General features: G+C 37.9%; 1 protein-coding gene across 5 annotated transcripts in view; it reads left to right on the forward strand.

Annotated features, from left to right (window-relative positions):
* Positions 1 to 550: 550 nt before the first annotated feature.
* UBE2E3 (ubiquitin conjugating enzyme E2 E3) overlaps positions 551 to 27,037 on the forward strand; it is an 83,388-nt gene continuing 56,901 nt past the window's right edge. The window contains exons 1-3 of one of the 5 annotated variants that reach the window (XM_036079912.2): positions 551 to 749; positions 2,214 to 2,432; positions 4,232 to 4,282. In XM_036079912.2, the coding sequence (XP_035935805.1) occupies positions 2,239 to 2,432; positions 4,232 to 4,282 (245 nt within the window). In that variant the 5' untranslated portion in view covers positions 551 to 749; positions 2,214 to 2,238. Of the gene's footprint in view, positions 750 to 783; positions 1,176 to 1,306; positions 1,771 to 2,213; positions 2,433 to 4,231; positions 4,283 to 27,037 lie in introns of those variants that run through there. The other 4 variants (XM_036079909.2, XM_078071059.1, XM_036079910.2 and 1 more) reach the window with 4 other exon arrangements.

The following is a 27,037-nucleotide window of genomic DNA, read 5'->3' on the forward strand; positions in this document are numbered from 1 at the left end:
AGGAAAGTCAGGTTTGAGCCCCCCTAACTCCCTTCCTTCACTTTAAAAAATCTTGAGCAGGACATTTAAAATAATGTTTCGGATTTTTAAGTTTTTAAAGCATCTGAAGGACTGTTCCCTTTGGAAGCCTGAGGGCCAAAGAAAAGCAGAGATTGGTCCCCTGGTCTCTAAATCCCTTTTTCCTCCTTCTATGCCCTAGACCTCATCTTGCCCCTTTGGCTCCAAGGGGGCAAGAGGCAGCTTTCCTCCGCGGGCGTGCCTGGCCTCGTCCACGACACCCATTAGTTTCCAGCCTTCCAGGGCAGAAGGGGACTCCCGACCACGCGTCCAGGGCCCTTCCCCAGCTTAGGGGCCTCGGGGTCCACGCCGGCCCCAGCGCAGACAGAAAGGATGTGCCCAACCCTAGGGATGACCTCGGCGCGCCCGCCCCGAAAGCACCCCGGCCCCAGCCTGCGGGGCGGGTAGCCCAATGGGCAGCCTCGCTCCGGAGGCGGGCTCAGGCCGGAAGCCACCCCGCGGCACAGCGGCCCCACGAGACGGCGCCCGCGCCCCCGCCCTCTCCGGCACGGGCTCTACGGCCAAGGGCGGCAGGGGCCAGCCCGCTGGGTCCCCGCCGCGCTCTTTGTCCTGGCCGCGCGCGGGCGGACGCGTGCGCCCCCCGGGTGAAAGGAGGCGCGGAGAGAGCGCGCGGGAACGCGCAGGAAGAGCTCGCGCCCGCCGGGCGCCGGGGGCGCGCGCCCCTCCGCCAGGCAAGCAGCGAGCACGCGCGCTGCCGCCGCGCCCGCCCCTCCCCCCGCGCTTGCCTCGGAACTTGCTGACTGCGCGGCCGGGAGGAGCCGAGCCGGGCGGCGGCGGCGGGAGGCCACAGCGCGCGGGGGTCTCCCGCGTCCCCTCCGCCTCGCCGGGAGCTCGCGCCCTCGCCCAGCCGAGCTCCTACCCCCCCTTTTTTCCGAAGGCGCTGGGCGGCGCCACCCTCCGGCCGGAGCCCGGCACTGCACAACCCCCTCCGACTTTCAATGTTCCACACTCCCCGGCCAGAGCCTCCTCGGCTTCTTTTTTTCCCTCCCCCCCCTTTCCCCCCCCCCAGCTGCCTCCATTTCCTTAAGGAAGGGTTTTTTTCTCTCTCCCTCCCCCACACCGTAGCGGCGCGCGAGCGGGCCGGGCGGGCGGCCGAGGTAAGGCGGAGGGGCCGGGGGGCCGCGTGGGGGGCGGCCGGGGCGGCGGCGGCGGCGGTGGGGGAGGGGGCGGGGGCGGGCAGCTTTGTTCGCGCCGGGCGCCCGCGCCGCCGGTGTCCGCGAGCCGCGGCGGGGCCGGCCGGGCTGCTCGCATCACTTGGCGCCCGGCGCGGCGAGCGCTGCCCGCGGCCCCCGCGCGGCCCTCCCCACAAAGGGCCGCGGAGCTGCGTGGCCGCCGCCGCCGGCCGCGGCTCCCCTCCGCGGGCGCGGAAATTTGTTGCACTTCTTGGGGCTTTGTTTGTTTGTTTTGCCTGATTTTTTTTTTTTCGTTATTTTGGACAAAATGTCGGTCCGTGATGTAAAAATTGAGCGAGGAACCTTGATGGCATTGGGAGCTTTGCAGAAGGTGCAGTTTGGATTCTGCTTTTCCCAGGGTGGCAGCTCGGTCTTGGCCGGATGAATCTTCGCTGCTGGCCGTGGAAACGGCTAGAGCAGCTTGTTAGTTGATTTTTAAATTCCTAAGTGTTGTATTTAAAGGCTTACGTGCACAGAGGAGGAATCGCCACCTTAAATAAGCATATGGGCGATTAACAGGGTATGTTTTCCTCTCGGAAAGGGAATTTGGTAGCTTTGACCAATGTCAGTGTGTAAATATTTAGACGTTATTAGTGACTTTTTAACATTTTGCAGCGAGATCTGTTATTTACAGTGTGTCATATGTTATTAATGCTCGTTGCCTAAGTTCCCTGGCAAATCTGTTTCATGCCTTCTGAGAAAGTAGACAATTGATAGATTGTCCAAGGGATGGAAAAAAATGTGAGTGGGTTTTCTAACTTGAGTTCGGTAAATCCTTGAACGCTGGCGTTTTGAGACACATCACCTCCCCTGTAACCTTGCTATGTGATGAGATAAGTGTGAACACTTTGAAGTGTTTTGCATTAAAATACGATTTTAGGTGAATATTGAGAGAAGAAAATGCCATTGGTTTATTTCTTAGACTTAACATTTCTTTTCTCCCCCCCCTTTTCTCTTTAAAAGTTTTCCAAGAAATAACTTCACCAAGATGTCCAGTGATAGGCAAAGGTCCGATGATGAGAGCCCCAGCACCAGCAGTGGTAGTTCAGATGCGGACCAGCGAGACCCAGCCGCTCCAGAGCCTGAAGAACAGGAAGAAAGAAAACCTTCTGCCACCCAGCAGAAGAAAAACACCAAACTCTCTAGCAAAACCACTGCTAAGTTATCCACTAGTGCTAAAAGGTAATGTGTAAAAGGATTAAGACATTATCAGGTTGTCTTCCAAATGGTTGGACACTTTTCTTGGTTTTACATCAGTGGCATTGGTTCAAAAATATTTACTTCGTGATCACTTTTATTTGCACTTGAATGGGTTGTCATTCTTTAGGTGGTATATAAGCCACCTCCCTGGAATTGTACTTTTAAGCGAACTTACTCTGTACTTTGGTAACTTCAGTAAGAGTGTCCTTGAGTAGAGAGCTTGGACTAACATTCTGACAGATTGTTTTAGGAGTTGGCAAGGAAAATTTGGTGAGCCCAAATTAGCTGGTACATTGAGGATGTTCCTTTTTATGAGTCATACTCTTCTTCTTTGAAATTGACACTTCTAGAGATCAGCAGCGCTTCTCCATGAAACTTAATGATTAGAAATGATTATGTTTGCTAGAAAATTTGTAAATTCAAGGCCTTGGCTATATTTGAAAGCAGATTTAAAATTTTGCTCCAAATTTGCTTTCAATTTTACAAACATGACTTTAAGCCATGCATCTCAGGTACTACTTTTTTGTAGTTAACTTATGGTTATGCCTTATATTCTTGTGAATGCAAATAAAACCAAAAAGTAGCCATTTACAATTTTGGGTGGCACGTGGCTATTGAAAACTTTCATTGTGCTTGTGACTCTTCACTCTGAAACTTGTGGATATGCTTGACATGTTAGTACTCAACAGCAGAAGAAACATATTTTGTTGGGTATATATGAAAGGTCATTTGTTTCCTGTTGATTTATATTATCTTTGATGGCAAAAAAAAAAAAGATCTGTCAAGGGGACTCCATTGGTAGTAGTAGGGGAATATCCATGAATTCTATTAATTATACATCAGATATGTCTATAGCATTAGTCAATATTGACATTTTGTTCATTTTTATTGATCACAACTAAAGGAAAAAGAAAATATAAAAACTGTTCAAATATTGTGTTCTGTAGTGATTTAGAAGTAATCTTATTTTTCTATGGACTTTCACTTCTGTCAATAACCAAGTATTAATAATTTGAGAATATTTTATTAAATAACAGCAGTCTTTTAAATAATTTAGAGTCCTCCTCAATTTGCTGTAATCCTGTTGAGGAGCATGTTAAACACATCTTAAGTTTTGAAAGCATTTTAAATTTGAATAAAATCAGAGAACTGCTTTTTTCCCCTCTTAACTAGGCTATATATCTTATTATTTCTTTCCTTCCAAATTTATTCAATTTTAGTGCTGTACTCAAGGTTAAGGAAAACAATTGGTTAAATAAGAATGTCAGAGTCCTTTAGAAGTTTTTCACTGGTAAAGATGTTTGTAAATTTTAAACTTTTTTTCACATAAAATATTGTCAGAAGCGTTAATGTACTCATGTAATAGCTTGTTAATTCTTACCTCTGTAAAAGTGACTTGAAGTCATTGTCAAATATTCTAGTGCTTTCCCTCCTCCCTTCTTGTCTCATTTGCATATAAGCTTGAAAAGAGAATTTCTTTGGTAAAAAGTGTTTTAAAATAGATTTTACAGCCTTTATTGAGTACTAGTAGAGGACTATTTCTCAAATCAGGTGTGAATGTCATACTTATTTACAGTAGCAAGTGAGAAAAAGAGCTGCAAAGTTTCTGTTAAGGGATTTGGGTTATGCCTCTGAGAACAAAGAGGAAGCAGCCATGTTAGCATTACTGAAGGCAAAGCCAGCCTTGCATTTAACTGCATGGTGGTAGAGGGCAGTGTAATTCCCCGGTTATTCTGTAGACTATATCAAATCCTTTTTGTCTGTTCTCATTTCACTAACAGAATTCAGAAGGAGCTAGCTGAAATAACTCTTGATCCTCCTCCTAACTGCAGGTAAGAAACAAATTTTGTTGTTTTGATTACAAAATGTGGAAAAATATCAAGAGATTAATGCATCGGCTTTGGATATGTGTGCTGCGGAAGAAGCTACATTTGCTTCTCTTCAGCTTTGCAAGTGGATTAAATAAAAATTGTCTAAGGTGAATTAAACAAGTTTGGGGGAAAAAATACTCTTTAGCATGTATCATACATTTTAGATTTCTGAATATACTGATTTTATGCTCCTTATTGAGATTAGTGTGAATGGTGCTGATTTTTGTTCTGTTGTAACATTTCTGTAGAGTGTTTATTCAGAAGTACATTGCAGAAACTTCAAAAATTTTGCTAAGCTTTAAAGTTACTGTTTGTGTGCAATCTGAACTGACCTTCCAAATTTAGAAATTGCTGAATGTGGTGTTACAAAATGTAAATGCAGTAAGCAAGAGTATAGTTTCTGTTTGATTTATTCAGTAATGTGCCTTAAGGACAAATTTTATGTGCTAAGCTAATGCTTTTAGTTGTTTTCTAGAGAATGTATTGTTGGAATTATTTACATTTTAATCAAATGTCTTAATTACTTTGGAAAATTCTTAGTAATTTTGGTCCTTGAAATATGTGTATGAAAAGGAGTAAATGAACTGGAATTTGTAGGAGGAATTCATTTCAGTGAAACTCATGTAGAATAATTTAAAATTGTTGGTTGGTGTAAGGTGCATTAAAAGTAACTGGTTGACAATTTAGTTTGTAAAACGTTTTTTCAGTTTGTCTTACTTAGTGCTCTGTTTTCAACAGTGACTATATGGCTTCCAAAATTTGTCAAACTTAGGAAAAGCAGTTTTGTAGATAATTTGCATACAGATATGTGCTCAACAGCGAGAGTGGTGGCTAGGAGTAAGGCAGAGTTATGGCTTGATATGAAAATGTATTCTCGTCTTACCTGTATTTTTGGTATAAGTTGTGTTCACTTGTGATGATCAGACCTATCTCTGAAGTCTACTTGAGATATAATTGGGTTTAATTCAATTGCTTCTTGTGTGTATTAACCAGATCCTTAGATAAGGTGATCTGATCCTGATTTATGTAGTGAATTAACAGTTTGGCTCATATTTATAATCAGCTATTTCAGTTCAAAAGGCAAACATGAATGTAAACTAATTTTAAACAGGTAGTGGTATGTCAGATTTCAAAGGATTAAGAGCTGTGCTGCCCAGTAATGCAGCCTTGAGCCACCTGTGGCTGTTGACCACTTTAGTTGTCCAAAATGAGATGTGCTCTAAGTATAAGATACATATTGAATTTTGGAAACTTAGCATGAGGGAAAGAATGTAAAATACCTTATTGATTTTTAAAAGTATCTATTACATGTTTGAATGATAATATGTTGGATATGTTGAGTTATATAGAATGTTTTAAAATTTTATTTTTTACCATTTTAATGTGGTTATTAGAAAATTTAAAATTATGTATGTGGCTTGTATTACATTTCTGTTGAACAGTGCTGCTTTAGAGAATAAATAAAAGTATTGCTTCCAGCCTTCTCATTGGTATGTCAAATATGTAGCCATTTAGTGAGGTCAAGTTAAATTTGCTCTCTGGAAGAATCACTTACCTGGCAGAGTGTATTCTGATATTTCCCTTTATAAAAGATATAAAGATCTATCAATTCAAAACTCTTAAATGTTTTAAAATTGCATGTAAGGTCAAATATTTTTAAAGGTTTCTGTTGATTTCTTACAAGTGGCGCAAACTAGTGTATGTGCATAAATCTATAGAGCCCAGTAGACGATGTGTTGAATGCCCTTGGAGCAGGAGTGTAGTGTTGCCGTTGCTGAAGACGTATGCTTTATATGTTTAACCCAGGAATGGTTCTACAAGGGCACTGAGGATTCTTGTAGAGGAAGTAGAATGTTTCTAGGAGGCAGAAAGTTTAACTTGTTTATTTTTCTGTTTATATACCATATTTCATTTCAGTTCAGGAAGTAATGCTTCACATTTAGTGATCAGTGAAATAGCGAACCTGTGGGCTTGGGAACAATAACATGGACTACATGATCTGTGCTTTCCCTGGTCACAACTTGTGATGATTGTAAACTATTGCAAATTACATATTTCAGGTCTTCAGTTCTTTTAGTATTTGAATTTCTTTGTGGCTATGTGACTGAAGAAAAAACAAACAGAAAATATCAGTCTTAACAGGGAACTGGGAGAAGTTGTTGTCTTACTAGTTTGGGGACGGTCTTCTTCATATGCCTGACATGTAAAATAGCCAGATACTTCTGTGTCTTTTATTATAAGTGTTAGAAATTTTTTTGGGTGGAAGATGATCTAGTTCTTGTCCTTGAGCAGGGATTTGGAATATTGACTGTTCAGTGGAGACATTTTAGGATTTTGACAGCTAAGGCTGAATTTGTGTTGTATTTTTACCTTCATATCATATACAATTATGGTGTTCTTGTAATTTGGTGCATGGGTGAGGATTTTAGCTTTACAGTGATTGTACAGTTTAAATTTATTAATTTATGTTATACTTTAAAATGGGATTCTATATTAATAAATTCTAAAATGTGTGAATTCATATTGTTTGAAATCTGTGAAATCTAATACTTTTTTGACTTTGATGTTTGACTTTCATGTGGAGCTAATTAATCAGAATTCCATTATGGTTTTGAAAATAATTTTTACAAGCTTGTCAAAGTATGTGACAGATATAATTCTTCCTCAGGGAAGAAATGTAAAGTGTATCTGTGTACATTCAGGAAAAAGTTGATTGAAATACAAGAAAACGCAGCAAAACCAAAATTACTCAGATGAGACTAGGCATTCTCTTAGATCCCTTCCTCCCTTCCTGTGTTTTATTAATAAAATATCCTTTTTCTTATGTTATATATTCCTTTACTGTTATATAGCTGTGTCTAATATGTGTACACTGAGAGTGATCTTAGGATAGACTTAACTGTTGAATTAAGTGTGTGGCTTTAAACAGGTTTGAATATATTTTCATAATAATGATACTTCTTTTCCTGATAGTATGAAAGTTTGATAAAATGTTATTTCCAGTGATTTGACGGCATTTCAGTTTTTAGGTATTGGGAGTTCCTTAGGCCAGAGCATTCTAAACATTAGGGATTTAATATTTATGTAGTGATTTTAATTTTTATTGTTTACATACTGTATTCTAAATTACGGAATAAATAGTTCATACATCAATGAGAATGAAGGGAAGTTGTGTTATGGGCATTTCCCTATCTGTTTTTGGAGAAAGTGATTGACTAGAATTGTTGAGTAATGTGCAATTAAGACATTTATATTCCCTCTGTTTCGCAAAGGGTGCCTTTGTCCTCACAGTAACCACTTATAGAAGTGGCAAACATTTAGGAAGTTGCTGGATTTTTAACTCAACCTCTAATTCTTTCCATATATGAGAAGGCACGAATACACACTCAAACTATTTTTCAATATGTTGAGATTGAATCTGTGTTAAAGTTAAATTCAGGGGCATTTGTAAATAGTTTTTGGCTGTGGGAAAGGCCTTACTGGAGGGAGATGTAGTAGTATTAGGTTATTATGGTATTAATGTGTGTGCTTGCAGAACTTGAAAGGTATTATATTGTAAATTTTGCTAACCTCCTTCTTTTAAAAACAAAATTAATACAAGAAGCAATTAAGTTCTAAACCAGAAGCTGGCAACTCTTGATTTCCTCATAAGGCTCTCATTGTCTAACTGTGCGTGAACTCTACCTCCTGCGGGTTACTACCACGTGCCACTATTTTCTAGGGTAGACTAGCTTTGCTGCTCATAGGGTGATCTTCAGATCAGCAGTGTCTGCATCACAGGTAAGATTGTTACATTCCCGTACTGCAGAAGTACTAAATCAGAAACTGAATTTCAGCAAGATTCCCAGGTGAATTGTATGTATATTAAGTTTCAGAAACATTGGTCTGGGTTCAAATCCCTGGTCTGCCTCTTATTAGTTTTATGTTATTTTAGATCAGTTAGGTTATTATTTGTTTGTTTCACTTTTCTTAAATGTAAAATAGAGATTAAAATAATCCCCCCCAATAGGTTTATTGTGAGGATTAAATGAGTTAGTATGTTTTAAAGTTTTATAATGGTGTAAATTGGGTCAGTAAAGTGACCACAGCATAATTAAAGGGAGAGAGGCAGTTTAGACACATGCCCTCACTCTTGCTGGCATTTTCTCTAGTGGGTCAGCATCGTACTATAGGAGTAATTTTATTTTAAGCAGTTTAGCGCTTATTTATTTGAGAATACATCAAGCAAAATTTTGTGTTTATATATATATATGTGTGTTTGTATACATATATGTGTCTGTTTACATATATATATGTAAAAGGAGTTCCTTGGAACTTGAGTAAAAAAATTAATCGAGGGCATTGGGCAAAGATAAAGAAATAGTATATCCCTTTTAAAGGAATATGCATGAGGTTAATGATACTTAATTCAATAGAGAATGCTCTGACTCTCTGCAGTAAATTATAATGAAAAATTTTAAAATAAGGGTGAAAGTTACGTTTTCCCTTTTAAATACCCTGTTATAAAAATTTGCAGTTTTACTGAGAATGAGATTATATCAGTATTTGGAAAACTTAGATTCTGAATTGATATAGTTTGCCAGTTATCTACACATAGCAGTTTTTTTCCTTGTCTGTGATTTTGGAAGCTTTTTGTAATAAACAAAAGGTAATAATCAAAATAACATGTGATATCTGCATAACTTAGTTGGTTGCTTATACAGCCCTTTATTTTATTTAATTTTAATTTAATTTGGGGGGGACAGAAGGAGAGGGAGAGAGAGAGAATCTTAATAAGCAGGCTCCACGACCAGGACAGAGCCAACTTGGGGCTCGAACTCACAACCTTGAGATCATGACCTGAGACGAAATAAGAATCGGGATGCTTAACCTACTGAGCCACCCCAGTGCCCCTGCAGTGCTTGATTTTAAAGCCTCCCACATACATAGATAGATTGCTTTTTTCTTTTTTATTTACACATGTGATTGCTGTTATTGTTGATATTAGGCAGTGTGTGCTATGTGAAGGAAGATACCCTCTTTTGTAAAACGAAATTATCTCTCTTTAGTCATCTAGTCCTTTTATTTTCAACTCTTCAAAAAAAATTTTAGAACTCCTTTTTTTACAAAAATTAAATCTTAATTGGAAGCTCTCTTTCTAAAAGAGATAAATATAGAACTACTCTCATTGAAGGTGTTTTCCATACCACCCCATTGTGGTCATCTACTGATGGATAGTTCTTATTATTTTATTAATTAAATTTTGGCATCTGCACAGACTCTCAAAAATCCTGAGGATTTTTTTTGAGACTTGGGCATTACTGATAATTTTAAATGATGTTTTATGTTTCATTAAGCTAATACGAGCTTCAACACAGCTGAAACATGTAATACAGTATGATGATGCTGTATACTATAAGTATTGTTGTCTACCTTCTGCAATAGTGTTCCTTTGAAAGGAGGATGGTCTTATACATTTTTGTAACTCTTGCTTTACGCCGTGTTTTGTTTGTGAAGATTTGTTAAATTAATAGATAAATTGAAGTCTGTCAAATTGACAGGAATAGAAATTCCAGGCAAAGCTGACTTTGGATTGGAGAAGATCTATTAAAAATCCCATATAGGGGCACCTGGGATGCTCAGTCGGTTAAGCATCTGCCTTTGGTTCAGGTCATGATCCCACGTTCCTGGAATCAAGCCCCACTTTCCCCCCACCTTGGGTTCCCTGCTCAGTGGGGAGCCTGCTTCTCCCTCTCCCTCTGAGATCTCTCTCTCTGTCTCTCAAATAAATAAATAAAATCTTTTAAAAAAATCCCATATATTCTTTACTTTTTTTCCATAGTTACGATTTTTAGTATGATTATTCAAAGGCATTTAGCTCCTGTTTCTATTATAAAAGGAAATTGATAATTACAATAAGCCTAATTATTTGTCTCATATGTGCCAGCACAGCAGGAGGACCCAGTGCTGTTGTGACTAAAAACTTTTTCCAAAAGAATGACATGATTGAAAACAATATTTTTCCCCCCAAAAGGTCACGTTTTTATTAGGGACCTATTATGTTCAAAGCAGATAATATAGTTAGAAAGTAGGTGAAAACTGTGTGCGTTTACTACCGGTTTTTTTTGTCAACTTTCTGTAGTTAACCAATTGGTACCTTATTCCCTCCTTGAAAAGAGTTGCTGTAACAACAGATGGATAGATATGTTTAGTTACAAGAAAATCAACAAATCTTTCTTGCTTTGAGTGCAGGGGCATTCGGATTGAGAATGGAGAGCTTGATCTGCCATTCTCATCTTCCCTACAAAGTAGAGATTAAAAACATGATAAAACCGCTTGTAGATTTAGAGAAATAGAAATGATTTTTTTTCTTCCTATACTGCATTTGACAGGGAAGTGTATTTGGCATTTTATTAGAATCTAGAAGAAGAAAGTCTCTTTAAACTTTTATTCTTTCTCTTGCCTCTAGATCCGTGGTTCTCAACTGGGGGTGATTTTTGCCACCCTACTCTTACCTACCAGCTCCACCCCCCTCAAAAAAAAAAAAAAGCCTAAGGAACAGTTGTCAATGCCTGGAGACTTTTTTGCTTTCTCAACTGGGGGGAAGGGGGGTTGCTACTGATATTTAGTGAGTAGAGGTCAGGGATGCTGCTAAATGCCCTGCAGTGTGTAGGACAACCCCTCTACAACAAAGAATCATCTGGACTAAAATGTCAGTAGTGCTCAGATTGAGAAATCCTGCTGTAGATATTTATTGTGATACCTTGCTGCCTGAATTGTTGCATAGTTTTCTTTTTACCATTTTCCTGTCTTATTAGTGATGACTGCTTAGTATATTCTTGTACACCTTCCTCAGAGCTGATGGCTCTACCTCCCACTACTCCCATGCTATGGTTTACATTTCTTGTATATTTTTTGACATGTGTGTATGTTGTTTTTTATGTGAAACCACAGGAATGGCTACCTTGAATACCTGTTAAATTATGGTCTGTTGAGGCCAGAAATGCTTTCGGCAGTATTTTCATTTCTTTTCTGTCTTCTACCAGTTAATTATACCCCTGCATGATCTAGCTTTAGGCTGTTGTATCTGTGTTCTACCAGAAATACTGAGGTACGATGCATCAAGGAGAAATACCATTGGAAAATCATCAAAATTCAGCTGTACATTGAATTACAAACAGGTTAGAAAGCCATGCTCTTGATTTGCTTTTTAGTTTCATCATTAAGACAGTACAGATCTGGATTATTCACTTCTGTTATTGTTCTAAGTCCACAGTCTTTTATTTCCAACCCTTGGGGCCAGATGTGTTTCAGAGTACAGAAAATTTTAGATTTTAGAAAGGGCATATGATGTGTTTGCTGTATCTTATGTAACAACCCCAGTGGGACCTTCAAACACATAATATTTCTCCACCAAAAATGTATGAATATTTATACTAAATGGATAGAGACTACAAGTAGTTTCAGGTTAGTTCATGTTTGGTGTTGCTGCCAAATTATTTTTCTCCAAACTTATTTTAAAAACCTTTGATTTTTAGAGCTTTTGGGGTTCCAGAATTGTGGATAAGCAGTTGTGGTCCTGTTCTGCCTGTGTTACAGTGACAATTGACTGCAGCCACTTCATGAGTGTTTTGAAGTTGGTCTGCTTTCCTTTTTTTTAACCTGTTTCCTAATAGCAGTTTCCACTTTCTCACTTTTTATTTTTGGATAACTGCTTTTGTTGTTGTTGTTATATGACTTGTATGTCTGATTAGAAAAAAACTTAAGACTCTTGATTTTAGAAATCTTTATGCTTAAGGTGAAGCTATGTAAGTATCAATTTCTTTTTAAGTTGTGTATATTGGATTACTTTTCCACTTGGTTACTAAGTATTGTCTTTTAATCATTCCATTTTTTCTAAATATACAGAATTACACCGAAAGCAAGACATCCTTTAATACTTAAACATAGGATTTGCCATTTTTATGTATGCGTTTTGTCCTGCAGCATTTGAGTACAATTGGGCAGTAAAAGGATACATTTAATCTTGCTGTGTTGAGTTAACAAACCAATCTAGAAGGCTCATAACCATAAACATACAAAGGTTTATTTCTCTTTCTCATATGAAGTCCACTGTAGGTCCAGGAGCTCTCCTGGGTAGCTCTTTCACGTGTGGACTCAGATCTGTGCTTCTTGCATCTTGTAGCTCTGCCATTTGAAACATGTGTCCAAGCAAGCGAGTTAGAGGGTCATGTGCCAGCTTTTAAGTGCTTTGGTCTGGAAGTAAGACCTGAATTAATAACATGGCCTCAACTAACTGCAAGGTGGCTGGAAAATTTGGGGGAGCATATGGATATTCAGTGCGAAATCAGTTTTTCTGCCACAAAGGATATATACTTCCATGAATAGATGACTTTTACTCTTAATTCAAAAGAGGAAATAATTGAGCATCCAGCCTGACACTGTACTGGGTTCCATAGTATAGTACATATTAATACACTAACGTGTTTAATTCCCCAAAGAACCCTCTAAAGAATCATTCTTGTTAAGATTTCAAAACTGAATCTTAGAGTAGTTGAGAAAATTGCCAAATGTCACATATGTAGTGTATATACATAACAGATGCGGGGCAAAAATCTAGGTTTACTTTTTGACATAAAAGTAAGCACTTCTGCTTTTGTACAGTGCTGCTTGAGAGATCTGGTAAAAACATTCACAGTTGATTATGGGTCTGTAGGTGCGTGCTAAGTGTAAGTACATCTCCCATTTGTTTGTTTATAGTTTATCAAAGGATCCAAAAATACTGTTTGTTGTAGGGTTTTAGGACCTGGCATATAAGGTCCATATGGTGAGTTGGAGAAAGAAGAGTTTCCTTCTTTGGCTTGGGGGGTGCTAGGCTTTCTTACCTTTTTTTTTTTTTTTGAATTTAATTATTATTTTTTATTATCATTTAAGCTTTTTTTTTTTTTCAGGGAACGTTCCCCAGTTGTCAGCTTTCTTGCGTTATTCTCTTCCCCTGTAAGAAAGAAGGTCAGGGACTGAGTATGATCACAACAGAAAAGGCAGATCTTTGTTCTCTGCCTTGTAGTTCTTTGTGTATGGCTTTCCTGTGGGCAGAGGAATATCTTTAAATTTACCTCTCCTTTTTTCTCTGGGGTATTGTGAAGCAGTCCACGTTTATGAATTGCTTTGAAGTTGGAGAAAATCCCTCAACAGATAAGAATTCCTAGCTTTATGGAGAAAAGCCCCAATCCCATAGGATTTTAGGAGAATTTGAATGCTGATTTCTCAGCAGCATGTGCACTTACTATTTTTTGATACTGGCACTAGATCTCACTTTTTAACAAATTTGGCTTCATGTTAGAGTCCTCTTAATTTTGTCTTGTTTTTTATAGTTTCATAGTTCATTTAATCACTGTTTTTCCTAAATTTGTGAATTTATACAGAAATTATTCCCAGATAGTAGTATGGGGATTTGCTTTTTTCTTACGAGTCTCTTTGGGAAAGGAGCTGGTCCACTTAGCAAAACAGACCTACTAATGTTCTGAGTGACCTGCTTGGTTTATATAGTTTGTTTTAGATTAATGAAACTAATGAGTTTTATGAATCAATCTGTGCCTTGCATTTTGTCTAAAGGCAGTCTTAAAGTTAGATTCCAAAGCTTTGACATTTTTCTCTTTGTTCACATTTCATTGGTTTTATAAGGGTGTGTAGATAAACAGCATAAGCTTATTTATAGCACCTGTTTTGGATGTGATGGTCAGTAAGAAGCGATTAACCTCAAGAATAACAGCAATAGGGCCAAATTTCTAGGATCATTACATTTAAAAAAAATTTCAGTCCCTTCTTGGTCCTGAGCGTATGTTATAATTATTTTAACTTAATGGTTATTTGCAGCAAACAAAACTGAAAGGAATTGTGGTATTTCCATCTTCATTCATTGTCTGTAGTTCAGTCTGCCTCTTTTGGAGGGATTTGAACCAGTTAGGCCCTTCCAGAGTTCCTTTGCTGCTTCACTGTCCCAGCGCAAATACACTTTGTCATTCTGTTTAACTTCTAGCTTGTCTGGGGAAAAATAAAGACATCTCTTGTCTGAAATTGCTTTTGGGAGTATAGCTCCACATGTTTTGGTCTGAATGAAAGGCCTAGGGAAACATGAATTTTGTTACCTTTTTATTTTATTTTCCTTTACTTACAAATCATCATGATGATCACCCCCTTTACATCCGCGCCTCTCACTTTTTATAAACAACATTCATTCCCTTTCTGAGGGTGGTTATTTGTAGTTCGTTTTGCCATTTACAATCTTATAGGTCCTTTACAAATGGATCATTTTTTCACATTAAATTTTAGTAGGTCAAGAATCCATTTATTCAGGGTCCCCAAGAGAATCGATCTCAGAAGATTGTGACTACATGTTTTTTATGGCTTCCTATTGCTTTCCTTAGTCTTCTCAATTTAAACAGTAGCAACAACAAAATATAGAGGACACCATAAGGCCTTGGCTTTATGGTTTTATTTTTGTTTCACACTTGTTTCTAAGGGTATTGGTAATATTTGTTGGGTTTGCGATATATATGCTTGTGGTAAATTTACCTGCTCTCACAATGAGAAAAAATCTGGCATTTGATGGGTTTGAACATGAGTTTAGATGCATGTGTTCCATGTGGAATTCAATGGCAGTTTTAACTAGTATACCTTTAGATTTTCTTTATTTTATTTACACCAGTGTCTGTTTAAAATTTTAAAAGACATTTCTGTTATATCTTCCCAGATGCTTAATATCCCCATATCCATTAGAGGACTGTGCCAAGCATTCATTTTGTTCTTTTTTAAAACCCTAAAATAAACATGTTGCAAATGATTGCTTTCCCCTCCTGCTGAGGTTTCTTAGTTTTTTTAAATTAACTTTTTATTATGGACAATTTGAAACATACACGAAAGTAAACAGACTATTAGGAAGAATCCCCATGTAGCCTTCACCCAGTTTCAATAGTTACCAACCCTTGACCAGTCTTGTTTCATCTGTCATTCCATCCATTTCACCCTCCCATTATTACACTGAAGCAAATCTCAGACATCATTTCATCTGCATTTTTAAAGAACAGGTATTTTGCTGTGTATTTTCAAAAAATAGGGACTCCTTTTAACTTAACTACAATAACACACCTACATATTTTAAATCTAAGTTCCTTAATTGTTCAAATTTACAAATGTCTCATGGATGTCCTAGACAATTGTCCTCCCAACCCCCACTCCCCAAACTTATCTGAATCAGTATCCAAAAAAGTAGACGCACTGAGATTGGTTGGTATGTCTTTTATATCTCTTCTAATCTGTAAATTCTCTCTCTCTTTTTTTTTTCCCATTTTTGCAATTTAATGAAAGAACTGGGTGGTGTTTCTGAGAGTCTGGATTTTGCTTATTGCATTCCTATGGTGTAATTTAATACCTTTCTTTGCGTTCAGTGTTTCCTTTAAATTTGGAAGTTGGATCAAGAGACTTGATCAGGGCGCCTGGGTGGCTCAGTTGGTTAAGCGACTGCCTTCGGCTCAGGTCATGATCCTGGAGTCCCAGGATCGAGTCCCGCATCGGGCTCCCTGCTCAGCAGGGAGTCTGCTTCTCCCTCTGGCCCTCCCCCCTCTCATGTGCTCTCTCTCTCTCAAATAAATAAATAAAATCTTTAAAAAAAAAAAAAAAAAAAGAGACTTGATCAGATTCAGGTTTGATTCCCTTCCTTCCTTCCTTCCTTCCTTCCTTCCTTCCTTCCGACACAACTGCCTCATAGGTAGTGTGCTTTTCTTTCAGTAGACTTGTAAGATCTGATTCTCTTTTTGTGATGTTAGTAACCATTGGAATAGATCTCTAAAGAGAAACTTACCCCATCTTCCATTTGTTTACCCAGTTGGGTAAGTTACCTAGTGAAGGCAGAGTTAAGTGTTTAATTGTTTTTCCTGTTTATCAGTTTTATTTTTAGTGCTTTTTCAAAATAATAGTTGGTTTCCTAGTATCCTTTTTAGAATCATTGTGAACTCGTATCTGTTGTGTTTTAGTCCATTGCAGTACTTCTGCATATTGCCATTATAATCCTTATAGACCTTCTTAATTTTAAATAAACTTCAGCTTAAATTGCTTTACCTTAGGGAACTTTAGATGTATAAAAATTGCATGGCCATATTTCGGGGTAAAAAATAATGCAAATACATATATTCAACTTAACCATTGCCCTAGATATTATTTCAAAAACTGAATACTTACTTAAGTATTGTTTTAAACATGTGACATTCTCCTAGCCACCTCATCATTTGTCAAGGGATAATTAGTAAGTCTTAGCATCAGGATGACTGAGATACCTTTATTGGAACTACAGGTCTGTTTTTAAGTTCTGAATTAAAATCAAGGTGGAATGCAAAGACCTTTATCAGAATCAAAATAATTTATCACAAGAAATGAATTTAAAAATCAACCCTATTGTAATGTAAATATACAATATAAGCAGCCTTCCTTATCTACTTACAGTGTTTCTCATTAGGGCCTCCCTTCACATTTTGGGCTAGATTGTACTTTTCCTTGGAAGACATTGAGCATCCTTGGATTCTGCTGCCTAAATGCTAACAGGGCCTGTCCCAGTATTATGGGCACCAGAAACCACCTTCTCCTCCCATTTCCAAATGTCTTAAGGAAGGAAAAGGGGTTAATCACTTCCAGTTACAAATTACTGGTCTAGATTCCACATTGTAATGATAGCAAATCATAATGTAACAAAAAAATGTATAGCATTGCTTCAAATAATGTATAATAATTTTTAGTAAATTTCTAATGTAAAATCTGTCATGACCAAATGTGTGATTTTACTGCCTATGTAATTATCTTCCATGCAAAAAAAATAGATATTTTCTTCCTGTAGCGTTTTACTTTTTACACCTCCCCCAAATTCTGAACTATCATACTAAATTTGAACTTTGTGCATGAGCTTAACATATGTATATACACACTTGCAAATATGTATCTTTGAATATTCTTTTGATCTTTTTATTATTTAGAGGGAAACCTGTGTACCTGGTGGGATTTTTATGCTGGCCCATTGCCTCAAACTGAATTGTTTCATTTTCTTTTATTTCTAATCTCTATTAACCTTTCCTATTTTTCAGAGATTATTTAAAAGCTCTTTTAATTCTGTCATCTTTTCTCTGATTATCTCCTCACTGGCTTCTCATTTATCTTTACTGAGCAATGTACACAGTTACTTCTCCACTTTTCTGTCTTGTATGTATTTCTTTCATCTTTTTGTAATCTGGCTTTTTGTCTTCTATTTTATTTAAAAAATGTCATTTGGCAATCTTAGCTGTCAGTGTTTTCTTCCTGTGGCTTATTTGTAATTTCTTTTTTTTTAAGTGCTCACCTTGTTATGTCTCTTTACTTTTCAACTTCTTTTCTGCAGTTCATGAAGTGTTTCTTTTTTCTCCTAATTACTCTTCTTTAGTATTTAGTATTTCTTCCTATATGTGATACCTGTTCTTTCTTCACCCATGTATCTTTTTTTTTTTTTAAGATTTATTTATTTGAGAGAGAGCACGGGCGGAGGGGAGGGGCAGAGGGAGAGGGAGAAGCAGGCTCCCCACTGAGCAGCGAGCTGTACATGGGGCTTGATCCCAGGACTCCAGGATCATGACCTGAGCCCAAGGCAGATGCTTAACCGACTGAGCCACCCAGGCGCCCTATGTGCGTCTTTTGTCTCTTCTTATCTCCCTTAGGCACTCATGCCACACTGTGTCAGAGGGGCCTTTGATTACAGAATTTCCTCAGAAATCTCAGTGATTGTAGGGCACCTGGGTGGCTCAGTAGGTTAAGCATTGGACTTTTGGTTTCATCTTAGGTCATGATCCTCAGGGTTCTCAGATCGAACCCCCCGTGGGTTTCCACACTCAGGGGGGAGTTTGCTTTAGATTCTCTCTCCTCCCTCTGCCCCTCCCCTCCCCCTGCTCGCATGTTTGCATGCTCATTCTCTCTCTCTCTCTCTCTCAAATAAATAAATAAAATCTTAGCAATCTCAGTGATCAGACTGTTCTGTATTTGGCTCCTGACTTTTTTTTTTTTTTTTTTACCTGTTAATATATAAAAGCCCTGTGCTCTAGTGAAAATGGGTCTGTTTCCCACCTTCTGGGCATAACATGGGTTTTCTAGGCTCTGCATCTTTGTTTACTTCCTCTCATTGCCCAGATTGGCTTTCATCTAAGCAGTAGTGATCTTTTATTTATTTTTTTTAAAAAGATTTTATTTATTTATTTGACAGAGAGAGACACAGGAGAGAGGGAACACAAACAGGCGGAGTGGGAGAGGGAGAAGCAGGCTTCCCGCTGAGCAGATAGCCTGATGTGGGGCTGGATCTCAGGACTCTGGGATCATGACCTGAGCCAAAGGCAGACGCTTAACGACTGAGCCACCCAGGCGCCCCAGTAGTGATCTTTTAAGGCCCATTTCAAATCCTACATCTTGTGAAGCCTTTCCTGTACATCTCTTGAGAGACTTATATATTATTTATTCTCTGCTACTTATTGCCTCTTGTCATTTGCCCTTTCTTCCCAACTGGACTTGGGTATGGGTCTCATGTTTCTTTATATTTTCATCTCTTAGTGTAATGTTCTTGCATTACATTTTAGAATAATTTTAATAAACTTGTTAATATATTAAACAAATACTTTGTTAAAGTAACTTTCCAAAACATGGAGTTAAGATTACTTATTATGTGAAATTGGAATAAACAAATAGTGTTTTTAAAAAATTGTTAGTCACAACTTTTATAATATAAGCTCCCGATGGATGAAAATCTTAAGTATCTTGTAAAAAGTCAAACTGTTAGAAAACTTTGGGGAATGGGCATATGTATATTGTTGGTTGTTCCGGAACATCCACATTGTGGGTGTCATTTATACTGTACTCTGTTGAGCATAGCACAGCACAGAGTATAGTAGACGTGGCGCCCTGGAGCTGTACAGTATGGTGGCCGTGATCAGACCCCGAAGATTAACTTTAATTTTTAATCCATAAGCAAAATCATAAAGGAGATGATTGAGATAAAGTAAGAGCTCTTGTGCTATGAAAGGAACAAAATTTTAAACACAGGAAAAATATTCGCAGCAGCATTGCAAAGAATATGTATTGTAAGGAGCTTATATTAATAATAAAAATATCAAGATTCATAATGACTAGATGAAGGATATGAATTCGCACAAGCTGTTAAAGAGACACAAGCTGGAAACAACATGAGAGGGGTAGTACTACTTGGACTGCTTCAAAAACCTATTGAAAGCTATGAACAAACTCTTCAGAGAAATACTTACGCATAACATTTCAGGAAGTTTAGGGGACCACAAAGTTTTTTCTAACTTCTGGAGTTTTATAAATGAACATTTAATGTCAGTTAGTGCAAAGAAACAAAGTAAAATATGTCTGTCACTTATTCAAGAAAGATAGGTGGGAGAGAAATAACTAGATAGCCTCCAGAAAATTGAGAGCTTGCATGTAGAAAGTAGAATTTAAAGAGCTTCCTAAATAGCTGGGGGAAAAAAAATAAAATTATGGTGTGCCTTGAGTTCTGGAAGTCCACCTGCCAGCTATGAATGTGTTAAAGGAACAAGACGTGGAAATAGAACAAAGAGATGATTTGGAGACGGAGGGGTTGAGAGAACACCTCAAGCACAATGGAAGGAATAGGCAGAGAAGTAGAAAAAAGGCCAGAAGTGGCCCAATGAACCTCTCACAACTGAAGGTAAGTAAGCATCTTGACATGAAGGGCAGTAGGAAGCCTTTGCAGGGTATTGAAAGAGGAGTTGGGATTTAGAAGTAACGGATTAGCCTGCAACCTGAGTTGTGTAACTAATTGACAAATGAATGATTCTGGGGGGAAAATGGTCCAGATGCAGTTCAATTTGAAATCTGTTAAAAAACACTGTTTTCAAATAGGGATAAGGAGATTTTATAATTTTATTTTTTATTTTTTTTATTTTTTTTATTTTTTTTTATTTTTTATTTTTTTTTTTAAAGATTTTATTTATTTATTTGAGAGAGAGAGAATGAGAGAGAGCACATGAGAGGGGGGAGGGTCAGAGGGAGAAGCAGACACCCTGCCGAGCAGGGAGCCTGATGCGGGACTCGATCCAGGGACTCCAGGATCATGACCTGAGCCGAAGGCAGTCGCTTAACCAACTGAGCCACCCAGGCGCCCTAATTTTATTTTTTTAATCCTCCAGTAAGACAGTGCTCTCCTGACTATGAAATATTTAGTGACTAAAGAAAAAAATGTGATGTGTGTCCATGTCTGTGTTTTAATAATGGAAGTTTACAAGGAAGTTTTGCTTTTCTAGTTGTTACACATGGAGATTCAAAGGCCTGAATATCACAAGCAACAGGCGATTCAGTAGAAGCCCAGTTGGCATTAGCTGGAAGTGTATGTGGCCTTCCACACCTTGCTGGCAGATGGAATTCTAGGAATTAGGTCGACTTTATGGTTGGCCTACTACCTACCTCTTGGAATGGATTCGTTTTCATGGATTTGTTTTAATGAAAATGTGTAAAAGTTACTGGCTGCATGATAAAAACACTAGTTCATTAGTGACAGCATAATGTTTTCTGATCTATTTTCAGGTGTGATCTATATCATAGTAATATGTTTATTTCATATTCACTGCTGTTAGCAAGGCATGCTGAGAGGTTGTATGAAAATGTGTGAAAGGGTACAGGAAATGCAGATTGTGTAAAGCGGCAGATATGTATCTCTTTTTCTTTTGTTATAAACAAACTTAGGAAGAATTACAAATGAAGAAAATTTGCTAAACTCTTTTAAGTTCAGGTGGCTTGATTTAAAATAGTGCTATTTAATAAAAATATAATGCAAGCCACCTATGTAATTTTTTATTTTCTAGTAGCCACATTAAAAATTAAGAACTATGTGAAATTGATTTTAATATATTTTTATTAACTCAAATATCCAAAATTATTATTTCAACATGTAATCAACATGAAATTATTGATGAGCTATTTTAACTTTTTTTTTTTTTGGCGCAATATTTTTGAAATCTGGTGGATATTTTACATTTACAACATATTTCAGTTCACACCATCTACTCTGTTAAGTGCTTAATAGCCACAGGTAACTAGGGGCTACTGTATTGGACAGCATGGATTTAGAATGTTTGCCCTGTGTCCTTCCACATACTATGGATTAATTTGTTTTTACTCCCTTTTACCTCTTTTTATTGTGCATAGGTATCAAGAACTGGGGCACACCCCTGTTTGTAAAAGGAAGATTAATAGCCCTTTTTGGCTAGAGGTAATTAGATGTGAAAGGTCCAAAAGTTCAATAGTCAGTACAGAAATGCAGGCTGTTTTTTAAAGGATTTTGTTTTGAAACACAGGTCTTTCTGCCCATGGTTTTCATTATTGGTATCTTATGGTAGTATATGCATAATTGAGAGGGAGTCTCTGTTCTTTTTTTTATTGGTTTCATTGGTTTTATAAGCTGAAATGTCATTTGTAATGAGTTTGACTTTTTTATAGTAACACTTTCTGAGCAAGCGTGAGCTAAAATATTTTAAATGTTTTATCTTGTTATAGATAATCTTGCCATTAGCAATACTATTTCAGACAACCTTTAATGGACATTTATAGAAGTACTTTGTAAATAATTTTAATTGAAATTATTTATGTCTTTCTGAGAACTTCTAGGAGGGGTAACATGTCTCAGGATTTAAAATTGACTTAATCTAACTATAGTTTGTTGGACTTTATTTGATATAAACTTCAAATAAGATAGAGTTAGTTCCATTTTTTGGGCTGTGATTTCTGTTCACTACCCTCATGTCATAAGGCAATCTGCTGTTTTTGAACACAAATTTTAATATTAAAAACTTCCTAAAACACAGTTTATTTGTTTGCACATAGTACATCATAGAACCAGACTGTATTTTCCAAGATGTCTAGCCTTGTGCATTTTTATTGCCATTTACTTTTTTCGTCTGTGTTGAATTATGACAAGTGTCAGTTAATTGCAGCTGTGCATGCCCATTTGAAACAATAGCTATTACTTATTGATTATGCTAGGTACTTTGTTACATAACTTACATATATTATTTTTCAGTTCTGTCAGGGAGATATTATCATCTTTTTAGAAATAAGAATAAATCTGTCTGCAAGAGACTCATTTTAGACCCGAAGACACCCCCAGATTGAAAGTGAGGGGGTGGAAAACCATTTACCATGCTAATGGACACCAAAAGAAAGCTGGGGTGGCAATCCTTATATCAGACAAAATAGATTTTAAACCAAAGACTGTAATAAGAGATGAGGAAGGACACTATATCCTACTTAAAGGGTCTAACAAGAAGATCTAACAATTGTAAATATCTATGCCCCTAACATGGGAGCAGCCAATTATATAAGCCAGTTAATAACAAAAGCAAAGAAACACATCAACAACAATACAATAATAGTGGGGGATTTTAACACCCCCCTCACTGAAATGGACAGATCATCTAAGCAAAAGATCAACAAGGAAATAAAGACTTTAAATGACACACTGGACCAAATGGACTTCACAGATATATTCAGAACATTCCATTCCAAAGCAACAGAATACACATTCTTCTCTAGTGCCCATGGAACATTCTCCAGAATAGATCACATCGTAGGTCACAAATCAGGTCTCAACCGGTACCAAGAGATTGGGATCATTCCCTGCCTATTTTCAGACCACAATGCTTTGAAACTAGAACTCAGTCACAAGAGGAAAGTCGGAAAGAACTCAAATACATGGAGACTAAAGAGCATCCTACTAAAGAATGAATGGGTCAACCAGGAAATTAAAGAAGAATTAAAAAAATTTCATGGAAACCAATGAAAATGAAAACACAACTGTTCGAAATCTTTGGGATGCAGCAAAGGCAGTCCTAAGAGGAAAGTATATAGAATACAAGCCTTTCTCAAGAAACAAGAAAGGTCTCAAGTACACAACCTAACCCTACACCTAAAGGAGCTGGAGAAAGAACAGCAAATAAAGCCTAAACCCAGCAGGAGAAGAGAAATAATAGAGATCAGAGCAGAAATCAATGAAATAGAAACCAAAAGAATAGTAGAACAGATCAACAAAATGAGGAGCTGGTTCTTTGAAAGAATTAACAAGATTGATAAACCCCTGGCCAGACTTATCCAAAAGAAAAGAGAAATGACCCAAATAAACAAAATCATGAATGAAAGAGGAGAGATCACAACCAACATCAAAGAAATACAAACAATTATAAGAACATACTATGAGCAACTATATGCAGCAAATTAGATAACCTGGAAGAAATGGATGCATTCCTAGAGATGTATCAACTACCAAAACTGAACCAGGAAGAAATAGAAAACCTGAACAGACCTATAAGCAGTCATCAAAAATCTCCCAAGGAAAGCGCTGGGCCAGATGGCTTCCCAGGGGAATTCTACCAAACATTTAAAGAAAAATTAATACCTATTTTTCTGAAACTTCCAAAAAATAGAAATGGAAGGAAAACTTCCAAAGTCGTTTTATAAGGCCACCATTACCTTGATCCCCAAACCAGACAAAGACTCCATCAAAAAGGAGAATTACAGACCAATATCCTTGATGAACATGGATGCAAAAATCCTCACCAAAATACTAGCCAATAGGATCCAATAGTACATTAAAAGGATTATTCGCCACGACCAAGTGGGATTTATCCCTGGGTTGCAAGGTTGGTTCAACATCCGCAAATCAGTCAGTGTGATACAGTACATTAATAAAAGAAAGAACAAGAACCATATGATCCTCTCAGTAGATGCAGAAAAAGCATTTGACAAAGTACAGCATCCTTTCTTGATCAAAACTCTTCAGAGTATAGGGATAGAGGGTACATACCTCAATATCATAAAAGCCATCTATGAAAAACCCACAGCGGATATCATTCTCAATGGGGAAAAACTGAGAGCTTTCCCCCTAAGGTCAGGAACGCGGCAGGGATGTCCACTATCACCACTGCTATTCAACATAGTACTAGAAGTCCTAGCCACAGCAGACAACAAAAAGAAATAAAAGTCATCCGAATTGGCAAAGAAGAAGTCAAACTCTCACTCTTTGCAGATGATATGATACTTTATGTGGAAAATCCAAAGGACTCCACGCCAAAACTGCTAGAACTCATACAGGAATTCAGTAAAGTGGCAGGATATAAAATCAATGCACAGAAATCAGTGGCATTCCTATACACCAACATCAAGACAGAAGAAAGAGAAATTAAGGAGTCGATCCCATTTACAATTGCACCCCAAATCATAAGATACCTAGGAATAAAGCTAACCAAAGAGGGAAAGAATCTGTACTCAGAAAACTATAAAGTACTCATGAAAGAAATTGAGGAAGACACAAAGAAATGGAAAAACATTCCATGTTCATGGATTGGAAGAACAAATATTGTGAAGATGTCAGTGCTACCTAGAGCAATCTACACATTCAGTGCAATCCCCATCAAAATACCATCAACTTTTTTCAAAGAAATGGAACAAATAATCCTAAAATATGTATGGAACCAGAAAAGACCCCGAATAACCAGAGGAATGTTGAAAAAGAAAAGCAAAGCTGGTGGCATCACAATTTTGGACTTCAAGCTCTATTACAAAGCTGTCATCATCAAGACCGTATGGTACTGGCACAAAAACAGACACATAGATCAGTGGAACAGAATAGAGAGCCCAGAAATGGACCCTCAACTCTATGGTCAGCTAATCTTCAACAAAGCAGGAAGGAATGTCCAATGGAAAAAAGACAGTCTCTTCAACAAATGGTGTTGGGAAAATTGGACAGCCACATGCAGAAGAATGAAATTGGACCATTTCCTTACACCACACACAAAAATAGACTCAAAATGGTTGAAAGACCTAAATATGAGACAGGAGTCCATCAAAATCCTAGAGGAGAACACAGGCAACAACCTCTTCGACCTCAGCCGCAGCAACTTCTTCCTAGAAACATCGCCAAAGGCAAGGGAAGCAAGGGCAAAAATGAACTATTGGGACTTCATCAAGATAAAAAGCTTTTGCACAGCAAAAGAAACAGTCAACAAAACCAAAAGACAGCCAACAGAATGGGAGAAGATATTTGCAAATGACATATCAGATAAAGGGCTAGTATCCAAAATCTATAAATAACTTATTAAACTCAACACCCAAAGAACAAATGATCCAATCAAGAAATGGGCAGAAGACATGAACAGACATTTTTCCAAAGAAGACATCTAAATTGCCAACAGACACATGAAAAAGTGCTCAACATCACTCAGCATCAGGGAAATCCAAATCAAAACCTCAATGAGATACCACCTCATACCAGTCAGAATGGCTAAAAATAACAAGTCAGGAAACAACAGATGTTGGCGGGGATGTGGAGAAAGGGGAACCCTCCTACACTGTTGGTGGGAATGCAAGCTGGTGCAGCCACTCTGGAAAACAGTATGGAGGTTCCTCAAAAAGTTGTAAATAGAGCTACCATACGATCCATCAATTGCACTACTGGGTATTTACCCCAAAGATACAAATGTAGGGATCCGAAGGGGTACGTGTACGTTGGTGTTTATAGCAGCAATGTCCACAATAGCCAAACTGTGGAAAGAGCCAAGATGTCCATCGACAGATGAATTGATAAAGAAGATGTGGTGTACACACACACATACACACAGACAATGGAATATTACACAGCCATCAAAAGGAATGAAATCTTGCCATTTGCAACAACGTGGATGAAACTGGAGGGTGTTAGGCTGAGCGAAATAAATCAATCAGAGAAAGACATGTATCATATGACCTCACTGATATGAGGAATTCTTAATCTCAGGAAACAAATTGAGGGTAGGTGGAGTGGTGGGTGGTGGGAGGGATGGGGTGGCTGTGTGATAGACATTGGGGAGGGTATGTGCTATGGTGAGTGCTATGAATTGTGCAAGACTGTTGAATCACAAATCTGTACTTCTGAAACAATACAGTATATGTTAAAAAAAAAAAAAGAAGATAGCAGGAGGGGAAGAATGAAGGGGGGGAAATTGGAGGGGGAGACGAACCATGAGAGACTGTGGACTCTGAAAAACAAACTGAGGGTTCTAGAGGGGAGGGGGGTGGGAGGATGGGTTAGCCTGGTGGTGGGTATTAAAGAGGGCATGTTCTGCATGGAGCACTGGGTGTTATGGAACACTACATCAAAATGAATCATGGAACACTACATCAAAAACTAATGATGTAATGTATGATGATTAACATAATAAAAAAGTGCATTATTAAAAAAATAAGAATAAATCTTTGAGGGATTATGTAACTTGTCTAAAGACATACTAATTAATGATGGAAACAAGATTCAAACTCAAAGTCTGTCTGATCCCAGAGGTCGTGCTGTTCATCACACTGCCTTGATGTTCTCATGGTATCGGGTGTGTGTGGGCAGGGTAGGAGGTGAAGAGTAAGGATAATCAGTTTGGACAGTACTTTGACAAGGAATACTTGTTAGTTCATGTTTATGTTGCGTGCACATGCATAGGGCTTGTTTCTTTTTAAAGAGGTGAAGGCGTTATAGTCTACTGTGAAAAAAAGTAATGTATATTATATAGTAAGTAATAACGAGGACCACTGTTGCTTCTTGGCCTTTTGCCAAATGTAGTTTTAAAGGCTAGTGGTTGTATGTTAAACCTTAAGGTAGACTCTATCTTATATAGAAAATGT

Source organism: Halichoerus grypus, chromosome 4, assembly GCF_964656455.1.
Source record: "Halichoerus grypus chromosome 4, mHalGry1.hap1.1, whole genome shotgun sequence".
In the NCBI taxonomy this organism is placed as follows: domain Eukaryota; kingdom Metazoa; phylum Chordata; class Mammalia; order Carnivora; family Phocidae; genus Halichoerus; species Halichoerus grypus.